The 13691-nt window shown below is 42.1% G+C and overlaps 1 protein-coding gene across 1 annotated transcript in view; it reads right to left on the minus strand.

Annotated features, from left to right (window-relative positions):
- AFAP1L1 (actin filament associated protein 1 like 1) overlaps window positions 1-13691 on the minus strand; it is an 83520-nt gene that overhangs the window by 3679 nt on the left and 66150 nt on the right. The window contains exons 18-20 of the mRNA XM_036749758.1: window positions 12512-12676; window positions 3174-3352; window positions 1972-2094 (exon numbers count right to left, since the gene is read on the minus strand). Coding sequence (XP_036605653.1) covers window positions 1972-2094; window positions 3174-3352; window positions 12512-12676 — 467 coding nt within the window. The remainder of the gene's footprint in view (window positions 1-1971; window positions 2095-3173; window positions 3353-12511; window positions 12677-13691) is intronic.

Consider the following 13691-nt stretch of genomic DNA (forward strand, 5'->3'; position numbering starts at 1 on the left):
GACCTCTTTCATTTAAACTCCATCTGCCTCAATTTTCTCATTTGCAAAATGAGGGTAATGATAGCATTAACATTGCAAGTCTGTTTGTAATGACAGGAGGTATTATGGGTAAAGTGTTTTTACAGACCTTAAGATGCTATATGAAGTATTATATGAATATTAGCTATTATTATTAGCCCAACCCCTCATTTTAGAGATGAAGAAACTGAGACCTAGAGACGATTAAGGACTTGCCCAACTTCACAAAAGTAATAAAGAGGTTCCCTGACACCAAGTAATAATAATAGTGACCATTTATATAGCACTTTAAGGTTTGCAGAGCAAACCTTATTATATTATATTATCTCATTTGATCCTTCCAACAACCCTGGGAGGTAGGTGCTATTATTATCAACATTTCATAGACGCAGAAACTGAGGCAAACAGAGATTAAGTGACTTGCTCAGGGTCACACAGCTACCGAGTGACTGAGGTGATATTTGAACTTGGGTCTTGCTGATTCCAACTCTGCACTCAATCCACTGCACCATCTAACCACTCAGACCCTCTGACACTTATCACAATAAAAAATGCTATGGACTCAGCAAGTGATCGGTTGTTCTCTAAACCACTAACAAAATGATGGTTATCTCCTTGAGGGCAGGGCCCTGTTTTTGCTTTGGCATCTTCAGCAATTAGAACACATGGTATGCCCTTCATAAATGCTTGTGGATTGACTAACAGCTATGTTTGAAGTGAAACAGCAAGTGACTGACCAAAATCATTCTAAGCAAGAGATTAGTGAAGAAAAACTAAAATGAAGATTGTCCCGTGGCCAACAGATGCCCTGTTCATGACTGATAAAATTGTGGATCAGGGAAACGGCCATACTAAAAGAGTGGTCCTAATGATTCAGCGCCATCTTGGAAAAAGTTCTCCCGTAGAGCGCCTTAGGAATCTGTGCTTGGCCCCGTACTATGTAACATTTTAATCAGTGACTTGGATAAAGGCATGGATGGTGTGTTAATTAACACAGCATGGAGGAAAGGCTAACACACTTGATGGGAATCAGGGTCCAGAAAAATTGTGACAGGCTAGAATCCAGGACTGAATTCAATACAGATAAAATGTAAAGGGAGCTCAAAAAATCAACTTCACAAATATAAGATGGGGGAGCCATAATTAGACAGCAGTATGTCTGAACAAAGTCTGGGGATTTCGATGTATGGCAAGCATGATGAGTCATTGGTGTGATATAGTAGGCAGAAAAGTTAATGTGACTGAGCTGCATTTAAATGCATAGCTTTCTCTAAATTCCTCAGAAATAATGAGGCAATAGATCCTCTGTACTCCACTCTGGTCAGTGCCAGGGATGCTGGAACCAGCTCATCTTAGGGCTGGAGAGCTGATGTGTAAGCATTTACACCTTGGAAATCAACAAATGCTATGAATTTGGGCTTGATTTATTCTTTTTTTTTAATTATCTAGATTTAAGAAAGTGAAGGAGAAAATGTTAATAATGCAGATTGAACTTAAAAGTGTGTTCACATTTTTAAAGAGCCAACTGTTAAACATTGACTAGCACATACCTGGGTCAGACCAGATCCAGGGTATTGTGTTTAGTTCTCCAAATGCAGTTAAAAAGGACATCATTAAGCTAAAGGACATCCATCCCCCCTTTCTGAGTCGCTGTTTCTAGCCTAATATTTGAACTGTGTCTAAACTAAGAGTCAGTAGGATCTGAATGAAGGCCTTAGGAACTCTCTGATGAATCACGAGATCTGGAAGGGCATTTGGCTATTACATGGAGGAGGACACTCAAACCCATAGATGAAAAGGGACCAGACCAAAGTGATATAGCAAGTTGGTGGCAGAGCCAGGATTCCATACCCTGTTCTCCTCTCTTATGGCTGCCTTTCTAATTCTTGGCTGTGTTTAGGTGTGGTGAGGTATTGTGGTGGCTGGATTCTGTGTAAGGTGATGTTCCCATACCTTGGCCTTCTGGAGCACCTTCCCTTTGCTGGAAACATTGATAGATGGGCTCCTCTTCCTCAGCTCTGATACACAGTTGACAGGAGGAGGGGATTCTAGGCTGGGAGGCTTATTTGCTGTTTCCTAGGGAGGACAACAGAGATGAAGTTGAGGATTCTGGAGAAAGCTGCCTTACCTGATATTAACAATGTGGCAAGGAGAAGATGAGCCTACTGTGAGCTGGGCTTCCACAGATCTCTCACCTCTGTGCATTTGTCTATTCCCCCTGGCTACAACCCCTTCCCCGTCCCCAACCCAAACCCTTATACAACACACACCTTAACCTAGAGAATTCCTTCACTTCATAGGACCAAGGGAAAACCCTAGAAAATCATGGAGTTCAACTTGCTTATTTTACCTGAAAACTAAGGCCCAGAGAGTTTAAGGGCCTTGTTTAGGCCCAGCTTAGGTACCATCTCCTCCATGAAGCCTTCCTGGATTCCTTCAGCCAGAAGTGATCCTTCCTCCTCACATCCTTTTTCTCTTTCCATTTAACCTCTCCTAGGTACCTAGTGCATTTCAACTTATTCATTTGCAGCATGGGACAGTTGAAAGAACATGGACTTGAAATCAGGAAACCTGAATTTCAGTCCTCTTTTTAATGCTTCTTGGACTGGACAAAGGAGTGTGGTGTAGTGGGAATGTCACTGAATTAAAAGTCAAAAGACCAGGGTTCAAATCTAAGCTCTAACTCTTATTACCCGTATGACCCCCCTTTGCTTTGGACCTTGGTTTCCTCGCCTATTAAATGAGAAGATTGGACTAGATGCTCTTTAAGGCCCCTTCCAGCTCTATGATCCCATGTCATTTCACTCTCTGAGCTTTGGCTTCCTCATCTGTAAGCTGAGGATAATAATGCTGTAACTACTGACCTTATAGGAATGCTGTGAAATCCACAAGATGGTATACAGATGTGAATTATAATATCTCATTGCCTCTACAAGAAAGTAAACTCTTTGAAGACAGAAACTGTATCTTGTTTTATCTTTGTATTCTGCTTTCCTACCAGAGGTGCATGCCGAATTGCAGAAGCTGGTGGGGTTTCTGAGAGTTGCAATCAAGGCTTCTCTTTTCCATCTCCCAGCACCCCAAACAGGGGTCCCAGCCTGAATAGACATCTGCAGCATATGTGGGGGAGAACATGGGGAAAAATGTATACTCACTCCAGTCTTGCATTGGCTGGTCACAGCAAGCCCAAGAGCTGGTCCTCCTGCCAGGGATTGTTTCAGGCTCTCCTTCACGGCCACAAGCTTCAGCTCTAGATCAATCCTCCTCTCTTCCTTTTCTCGGCACTGGGCCTCTAGCATCACTAGCTTCTCTTCTAGATCTTTTAATCTTGTCCCTGTTTTCAAGGGGCACAAAGCAGTTCATCTTTTTTATGTTGAGGACACTCTCAGAAGTCATGAAGTTAAGTCAGACTTCAACAACAGTCTCATGCCCAGTTCTAGGTGCTACGGTTTAGCAAGGAATAATAACTGATGCCACATGAAGTGTGGCAATTGATGGAAAACATCTTATCTTATTGTGAATCAAGAGGATTAACACAGCAATATGTGTAGGAGAGATCAGATAGAGAAAAGACTGAGACAGGGAGACTGGTTAGTGTTGAGCTGTCCAGTGGCCATTCCAGAATCCAGCCGAACTGTCCTAATGAGATACACCAGATAGAAAGTGCTCTTAAACTTCATTTTTTAGCTATAGATAGATAGAAACAGATACATGCATACAAAGTATATTCATATACAGAAGGAGAGAGTTATTTTCACAACAGTCCTGTGAAGTATGTGCTACAGGCATTATTAGCCCCATTTTACAGATAAAGAAAATGAGTCAGAGAGGTTAAAAAGCTTGCCCAAAGTCACACAAACAGCAAGATCAGAACTCAGCTCGCTCTTGCCACTACACTGTACTTTTTCTAGAAGAAAATGATCAGGATGATGAAAAGGACTCAAAGCCGTGGCATGTGAAGAGTGGTTGAAGGAACTAGAGTGTTCAGTCTGGGGAAGGGAAGATTTAATATCTCTCTTCTTAGATGATTGTGATCAAATGCCTGTCCAGAGAAAGAAGGATCAGACTGATTCTCTTTGGTCCCAGGACGAAGACCAGTGGGTGGAAGTCACAGAGAGGCAGATACTCCCTTTTCTAGAAGGAAAAACATTCATTTCAGCTGGTCAACAATGGGATGGGCTATAAGGTAATGCGGTCCCCATCACTGGAGGGGTTCAAGCAGAGGCTGAATAACCATTTGTTAGAGATAATAGTAGGAGGATTCCTTCTCTGGAATGGCTCAGATTAGATGGCCTCCAAGAATTTCATTAGGATGTAAACAGAGGGGCAGTGTGGTGGAGTGGAAAGAATACTGGATTTGAAGTCAGACAGCCTGGGTTTTAACCTTGCCATTGTTATGTAATCTGAGTGACTCTGAGCAAGTTACTCATAAGAATCTCTCTGCCTCAGGTTCCTCATCTGAAAAATGAGGAATTTGGATTAGATGAGCTCTAAAATTGATTCCAGCTCTATATCAATGACTTTTGATGGCAACGACTCCTTAATGCCTAGCATAGTGTTTTACACATAGTAGGGATTTAATAAATGTTGAATTGAGGTGGCATAAGAGGTATAAGATCAGATTCTGTCTGGTACAGCTTATTTGGATTGTGGGGACAGTTAGACATAATTCTGGTGTGGTTCATTGGGCAGCCTCCCACTAACTAGCCTTCCCTTTATCTAATCTATCCAGCCCACCCTGACATCTTAATATTTGGAATTCAAAATTCTGACCAAAATTCACTCCACCTAGCTCAGAAACCTTCATTGGCTCCGTATTATCTACAAAGACATACAAATTCCTTGTCCTGGCTTCTAAGAACCAATTCCAACCTACTTTTTCTTACCCCATATATTACTTTCTCCCCAAACTAGACTACTAGCTGTTACCAGACCTGGCCTTGCCTATTTCTACCTCTGGACATCTGTGAGACTGTCCCTTAGGAGTTCTAAAAGAACCTCTCATCACATTTCTGCCTATTAAACATTCTATTTCACCTCTCCTATGTATTTAATCACATTCTAACTAGTTATCACATGTCTTATGCCCCATTAGACTAAACTCGTCCAGGGCATAGACCACCCACTTTTTCACCTTTGTGTTCCTAGTATCTAACATAGTGTTTAGTACATTAGGGTGCTGAATAAATGCTCATTAAGTTGAATTTAACTATCCCTCAACTAGTCGTGTCATTTCTGCCCATATCTTTGGCCTCTTAGGGTCATCCACAAAACCAGCATCAGCCACCCTTCTATGGGATGCAATTGGCTGTTTCCCTTCTTTCTCAACTTTAAAGTTTTCAGCTATTAAAGTATTATAGGACTATAGATCTCAGACTCAAAAGGACCTCAGAAGCCATCTAGTCTAACCCCCTCATTTTACAGATGAGGCATCCAAGATCAAGAAAAGTTAAAACACAGGTAGAGTACATAACAGAGTCAAGAGCTTAACCAATGTCCTGGGACTTTAATTTTACTCTTTTCCTACTGCACTGTGCTAACTCTCCAAGTTTCTTAATAAAGAAAACAGCCTGAGAGCCAGAGCACTACACTACTCTCCTATGCATGAATGCCCTCCCTGCCTAATATAAAGGGGAGATAAGAAATCCTCACTTCAGCCACTAGGTGGCACCAGCTCATGGCACCATAAGACTGCAATATACTTGAAGTTGCCTTAAAAATGTAATATTCAAAATAACCAGGATGAAAGTCACCCTGTTCTCTCACCTGACCTGGCACTATCTGAAATATTGTGTTAAATTCATAATTGTGAGGATGTTGTTCATTCTTCATTTTCGAAGAGGACCAATGATATCGCAAGAATGATGTCTTGTCTGTGAATTTGATTTAAATGAGGCAGAGCTTCATAAAGTCTCACTCTCTCCTCCAGAGCTATCAAAGTCCAGTGGCAGGGCAAAAGTCAAGATGACTGGCAATTGTCCAAGATGTAGTGGGTGACCTTGGCCTTTCCCTTAAAGAAGATATTGACAAACTATTGCAGACAGAAGAAGGGGACCAGAACAACGAGGGGGTTATCAACTATTCCATACCAGGATGGGTTAAAGGAATTGAAAAACTGGGGATGTTTGGCCTGGATGAGAGATTGGCAGGTTGGGGAGTGGGGTGTGGTGTGGTGTGGAGGGTTATAGAAGCTGCCTTCATGTATTTGATGGCCTATCATACAGAAGAGGGGTTAGAATTGTTCTGTTTGGCCTGAGAGAGCAACATGTATGAAAGTAGCAGAGAAGCTGACTTAAGCTTGATAGCAGGAAAAACTCCCCAACAGTTAGAGCATCTCAAAGTGAAATGGACTCCCTCAGAAGACTGTCAGTTTCCCAGCAAAGAATCATAGATTTAGAATTGAAAGGGTCACGGTCAGCTAGTCCAACCCCTTCATTTGACAGATTAAGGAACTAATACACAGAAAGACTTGCTCAAGGTCACTCGGATTATAAGAAGGCAATGCGGTGGGATTCAAAATCTTGTCCTCTGATTCTAAATCCAGAACTCCAGAATTGTACTGCATGACATTGACTCATCACTGAAGGACTTCAAGTGGTGGCTGGATAAGCACTTATCAGGGACACTGAATAGGGAATGCCTATATAGATTTGGGTTAGGCTGGATCTTCTCTAGGGGTAATTAATCAATCAACAAACAGTTATGAAGCACAAAGCATATTCCTGGTATTCTGCTAGGCACTAGGGATACAAAAACAAAAGGGAAAACAGTTCCTACTATCAAGGAGCTGAGTCTACTGGGAGAGACAATACATACAGATGTAGAGGGTAATTTTAAAGGGGAAGACACTTACAGCTGGAGGCATCAGGAAAGGACTTGTGAAAAGAAAGGCTGTACTTGAGTAGAACCTTGAAGGAAACTAGGTACTCTAAAGAGACAGAGGTGAGAGGGAGTCCATTCCAGGAAAGAGATGTGCAAAGGCACTGAATTGGGAGATTCAGTGCCATATAGGAGGAACATCAGGAATGTTAGTCATGCTAGACTGGGGTGTGAGGAGGAAAGCATGGCGAATAGGTTGGAAAAGGAGGTTAAAGCTAGGTTGTGAAGGGTCTTCAATGCCAAACAAAGGAGTTGATATTTGATTCTGAAGATAAGAATGAGCCACTGGAGTTTATTGAGTAGGGTGTGTTATGATCAGATTCGTGCTTTAGGAAAGTCAGTTTGGCAGCTTTGTGGAGGATGAATTGCAGAGGAGTCCATTTTCATTCTGAGATTCTGTGGATTTGGGACCTGACCCAGAAGAGTGAAAGGAAATTAGCCATTTGGCAAGAAAAAAGAAGAGACACACCTTCTACCCAAGACAGGGAGCCAAGAACAGCAAGTCCTATCTAGGACATACAGAAGTGGGAGGAAAAAAGACAAAGAAAGCTAAGCTTGCTTGTAGGAAAATATGGTGTGTAAACTGTAGGAGGGCTGATGTGCTAGACAGCCAGGTGGTCATTATACCTTAGGAAAAGAGACAGTCCACGCCAATTCTAAGAGGAGTAGCTAGGACCACAGATCTGGAGTCAGGAAAACTCAGCTTCCTGAGTCCAAATCTGGCATCAGACACTAGCTGTGTGATCCTGGGCAAGTCAAGTAACCCTGTTGGCCTCAATCCCTCATCTATGAAATGAGCTGGAGAAGGAAATGGAAAAACACTCCAGTATCTTTGCCAAGAAAACCTCAAATGAGATCACGAAGTGAGAGATAAAATTGAATAACCAAACAACAACAAAGGCAGGATCACAGATGAGGTAGAACATCTTCTAATGCTCAAGTGTTCATTTTAATTTAACAGAGGCTTCAGAGATGTATTACTTGGGTCAGAGAGACCCTAGGTTCGCATGGCAGCCCATCCCATTTTCATATAGGGAAAGGGATAGGGACTGAACCTGTAATTTCAAATAGGGTTTATCTGTAGAAAAATCTTAAAGCTCTCAGAGTTGAAAAGAACCTCAAAGAGCAGTAGTAGGGTGAGATACAGAGTGAGACCTGTGTTCATATCCTGCCTCTGCCATTTACTAGACTTTGGGTAAGTCATTTTATCTCTTTAATTCTTGGTTTCTTCAAATGTAAACTAGAGATATGTGTATTGTCTACATCAGAGTTGTTGGGAAGAAAAAGCTTTATGAACTTTAAAATGTGAATTAGTATTATTATCCCTGATAAGACATTGTATAGCTTCCATCTGAAGATTCCCAATGATGGGGAAATCACTACCTTTTGAAGCAATCTGGACCATGTGGGATGGCCTCCAGTTGTTAGGGATATTTTCTTAACACTGAACTGAAATCCTTGCAACTTCGCATAGTACCATTTCACATCCCCATCCAATCTCCCCCCACCCCAAACAAAAAACTCTACCCTGATTCCAGTTTTAGCAAAAATCTAATCCTTCCCCAGAATAACCATTCAGATCCTCGAAGGTAACTATGATCATCCCAACCTATCTTCATTTACTGAAACTAAACATGCCTAGTTCTTTCAGCTGATCTTCATAAAGTTCCCTTACCATCCTGGTTGTTCTTCCCCATATACCCTTCAGCTAATCAATGTCCTTCCTAAAATGTGATACCCAGAATCTGCCTCCTCACAATCATCACCCATTGGTTCTGCTATTTTCCACAGCTACACGTAATAAGTCTAATCTCTTAGATTTGAAGAAATAGAGCGAGCAATAAATTTTAAGTCGGCAGTCCTGATGAATCCCTGTGTAGCCTTGAGCATGTCACTTAATAGCCTGGGGCCTCAGTTTACTCACCTGAAAAATGAAGGGATTAGACTAGATCATCACTAAGGTACCTTCTACTCTACAATTTATAATTATAAGGCTTTAACCAGTTGGAAAAAGAACTGCTTTTCTATTTCATACAAACACAGAAAACATCTGATAGATAGATAGATAGAAAGAAAGAAATATTGGAAGAACAAGCAGCAGGGGGGCACTGTTCAAAATATAAAGTAAGAGCAATACACAACAGTGAGAAGCCAAGGGCATCTCACTGAGGCCAAGACTAGAGATCCAATTATGGTTTTGGCTGCTAGGCCCCAAGTAGGATTCTGGGAGGCTAGAATGGGGTTGGGGGGAGGGGGGAGGGAAGGAGGTAAAGGAGCTACATCTCTGACCCAGCAGGGGAAGGGAGCCACCTTCAGCTGTTTGGATTGGCTCAAACACTGGTAGAACAGAGGCATCCTGAGCCCCAGAAGTTATTAGGTTGACTTTTAGAGAACCCAGGCACATCTCAGATACAAGAAGAGGTTTGTCTGGACAAGGTTGAGTGGAGATACTTAGTTGGAACATTTGCTTCTAAGCTGTGGACTTCGAATCAGTAAGGCCTGGCCCTACCACTTAAATCTCTAGGACGTTGACTAAGTCCCTTCTTTTCTCTAAGCCTCAGTTTCCTCATCTGTAAATTCTAGGAACAGTAACCACCTGATGGGATTGTTGTTAAGATGACATGGTATAATGTCCATAAAACACTATGAAAACGTGAAAGTGCTACATCATGACCCTTGATCCCTCAAATATCCTCTTCAGCCATCTCCCCAAGGCTTTGGCTTCACTTGCCTTTCCAATCCTAATGCTATAATTCACATATTCATTGTTATAGTCATTCGTGCCTTGCCAAATCCTAATCCTTGATTACTTACGTGATCTGCTTCTTCTGCTCCTATTCACATTTTGTTCAACAGTGCTGATGAGTCCACTACAAATTTATATCATCTAATTTCAACTGGGCCCTCAATTCAGTAAAGCAATCTTTTTACTCCTCCCCAATTGATTCTCAGTCCTCACAGCTGCTGTTCTAAACTTTCTCTTCTTCCTCAAGCCTCCCACACCACTCCCTCTCCCTACACTTTCAAAAGAACCAATGTATTCATAGTGGTGGTCTTCACCAGGACTTCTCACCCTGAGCTTCCTCTTCTCCTCCATGCTACATCTTAAAACTTCCTAACATCATTCCTCATTTTCTCCTCCTTAACTGCAGTCTCTTATGAAAAGATGGCACTTCTCACCAAGACAGATCCTTCAACTTATACCTTTAACTTCCCACAGCTGATTGCCCCCCTTTTTGTCCCCACTTTCTCTGCTGGCTCATTGTCTGCTACCTATAAACATGTCGAAGTTTCCCCTTTTCTTATAAAAAACCTTCACTAGAACCCGGTAGCTTTTCAAACTCTTGTCCTTTATCTCTCTTCTCTTTCTCTGCTAAACTCCTAGAAAAAAAGTTAAGTATACTCCCTGTTTTTACTCAATTTGAAACTGCTTTATCCATCATTATCAATGATCTCTTAATTGCTAAATTATGGCAGTCTGCTGGTCTTTTCTCAATTCTCATCCTTCTCACCATCTGCCGAATCTGACACTGGTAACCACTCTCTCCTCCTGGAAGCTATCTCCTCTCTAAGTTTTCATAACAATACTTTCTCCTGGGATTTCTCCTGCCTATATGACCATTCTTTTTCCATATCCTTTCTTGGTGCATCATCTATACCATGTACCACCTAATTTTGGGTGCTCCCCAAGGCCCTATCCTAGGCCCTCTTCTCCTCCTTTTATACTCTCTCATATAAACTTCCATGGGTTTAATTATCGTCTCTATACAGATGAATCCCAGATCTAAGTATTCAACCCAGTCTCTTTCCTGAGTTCCTCTCCCATGTCCCCAAAAGCCAACTGGACCTTTCTAACTAGATGTCCCATAGGCATCTCAAACTCAACACGTCCAAGACAGAGCACACTAACTTTTCCTCTCCAATTCCCTGATGTTCATTACATCTCTATTTTTGTCAGGTGCACTGCCATGCTTCTAGTCCCCCAGGCTCCCAGTCTACCTCACCTCACATATTCAATCAGTTACTAGAGTTCATTCTTTTTCCTGGGATTCGTCCTTCCTGTTTGACTGTTCTTTTTCCATATCGTTTCTTTCCATATCCTCCACAACATCCCGAATACCTGACTCCATTCTGTTTTCAAAACCACTGTCCTAGCTCAGGCTCTCATCACCTCTCACTACTGCAATGGCCTTCTAATGGTTTCCTTGCCTCAAGTGTCTCTCCTTTCCTATCCACCCTCCACACAGCTGCCAATGTGACATTGGCCTGTCCATGCTATCTCCTACTCAATAAACTCAACCAGCTCCCTATTACTACTAGAATTAAATACAAATGCCTCTGTTTGGCATTTAAGACCCTTTACCAACTGTCTCCAACCTATGGTTTAAACCTTATTATCCATTACTCCCCTTAACATACTCTTCAGCCTAGCTAATCTGGCTGTCTCTCTGTTCTTCACATGTGACACTCCATCCCCCATATTCATGCTCTCACATTGGCTGTCTCCCTGTCCCACTCCCCCACTCCCACCCCTGTCCCTATGCCTGGAATGTTCTTCTCTTCACATCTGCCTCTTAGAATCCCCTAGTTAACCCCCCAACCTCAGTTTAAGCACCACCTCCTACACAAGGCCTTCCCTGACCTTCCAGCTGCTTCTAGGGCTTCTCTCATAAATTACCTTGTATTTATTTGGTATAGACTTTTATATATTTACATATTGTTTCCCCTTCTAAAATATAAACTCCTTATCTGTTTTGCTTGACACTACATGTTTGTAACAGTCTATTTCATTTTTTTTTTCCTTTTTCAATGAGGGTGAAGGGTCGGGGAAGGTGGGAAGGGAAGGGAAGAGAACCCAGATCATTTGAAAAACAAATTTAATTTGAAAAAACTGTAAGTTCATAGAGACCAGCACTGTCTCCTTTTTGCCTCTGTATCTTCAGGGCCTAGCCGAGTGCCTGGTACAAAGCAGGTATTTGATAAATGCCTCTCAGCTGACTAGGATATAATTTTTTATCTGGTCCTGTGATTTCATCAGCATGGAGAACCCTCTCCATCAATACCAACTGGCAAACTGTTTGTAATTTGCAGCTTTAAAAATTACCCCAGATTACTGAGAGGGTATGCAATTTGCTCGGTTCTTACTGCTAGTGATTCAGAGTCAGGACTTAAAGCCGGGTCTTCCTGGGTCATCTATTCGCTATTCCATGTTATCTCTCCAGATAATCACTGTTATTATTATTATTAACAAAAAATAGGGACAATAATATTTGAACAAGCTACCTCAGGGGGGTTTATGTTATTAAGTGTTTGTAGAAATGTAAGCTAATAATGTATTGCCTTTGAGGTGAATTTACCAAAAAAAAGTATTGAAAGTATTCTTTGAAAGTCATTAAAGGGAAAGAAAAATTAACTACTGCTGTATGGCATAATCATAGCCAAGAGAATGCATTTTAGCCAACAGGGCCATAGGAAGGAAAATCTGGTCCCCCTCTGCGTTGTGCCCAGCCTTCCACACCCTCAGCCGACCATTTCCAGAAAAAGTTATACTTGCCCTTGATTCCAATGAAACTTCCTGGGTCTTTCCTAGACTTTTCCTAAAGAACACCAGTACCTGCACTGTTCTTCAAGGCTTCCTTTAGCTCCCTCTTCTCTTTTCGTAGGGCCATTAACTCATTCCGGATCAAGCCCTTCTCTGTTTCCAGCTTCTCCTTTTCTACCAGGTACCTCCGGGCATCTTCCTCTGCCCGGTTCTTCCCATACCTATATTGATTGGCACCTATAAAGATGGAGCAGAAGAAAAAGGTCCTCAGATATGTGACCTCCCCAACAGTATCATCACAAAGACAGAATTCTGGATGGCGAGGCACAACTTCTACCTCTGGAGAGTTACACAATCCCACCCAAACATAATACATGTGTATGTAGATCTATTGTGCATATACATACGTACATGTATTATATGCAGTGTCAAGTCGTAGTGCTATTTTAAGAGCTTGAAATTGTGCTAAGGCTTTTGGGATACTGTACACACTCACACACACACACACACACACACACACACACTTTACATATATAGCAGGAGTTGGTTCCTATTTCCTAACTCAGTTGATGTAATCACAGAAATTAAAGGGTAGTTAGGAGAGGAAGTGAGCTATTAATAGGTTAACAAAGTGAAAAGATGTGTCTATATTGTTATGCCATAATAAAATGTGAAGAAGTTCCCCTCGATAGAATTAGAAGGCCAGTTAGCTGGCTATTGACTGTTGGAAGATTGGTCACTACCCTAATAACCTTAAAAGAGCTAGGTCTGCCAGCCCTAGGTACATTTGAGGCCAGGAGTGGCTCTGTGGAGTGTGACCGCTGAGCCTCTACAAGAGGGGAGCAGACTATGAGGATATTTCTCCTTTTCCTTCCTCATCAGCTGTGGCATCTTGCTGCAGAGCTGCTAGCTAAATAGGGAGACAAGAACATAGAGGGTCAGGGGAGGAAGAAAGCACGACCTCTGGTGTCAGAGAAGAGAGCCATCCATGTGAGAAGAACGTGAGTCTGGCATCTGAGACTTGGCCTGCAGAGAGGAGCAGGCTCAGGGATCCCAGCTTAGTGAGCCACTCAGTAGAAATATTGCCCTTGAGTGGGAGCAACATGAAGACGCCTCACAAATGGAAGGGACGTTGGAGCCCCATAGTACTAGAGACGAGAGATGTCTTAGCTACATGTGCTTCTTACCTTACCCCTATGTGTGTCTCCCTTCCAGGGTAATCATTTGTTTTATTGTGTTTTGTTTTGTTTTG

Source organism: Trichosurus vulpecula, chromosome 3, assembly GCF_011100635.1.
Source record: "Trichosurus vulpecula isolate mTriVul1 chromosome 3, mTriVul1.pri, whole genome shotgun sequence".
In the NCBI taxonomy this organism is placed as follows: Eukaryota; Metazoa; Chordata; class Mammalia; order Diprotodontia; family Phalangeridae; genus Trichosurus; species Trichosurus vulpecula.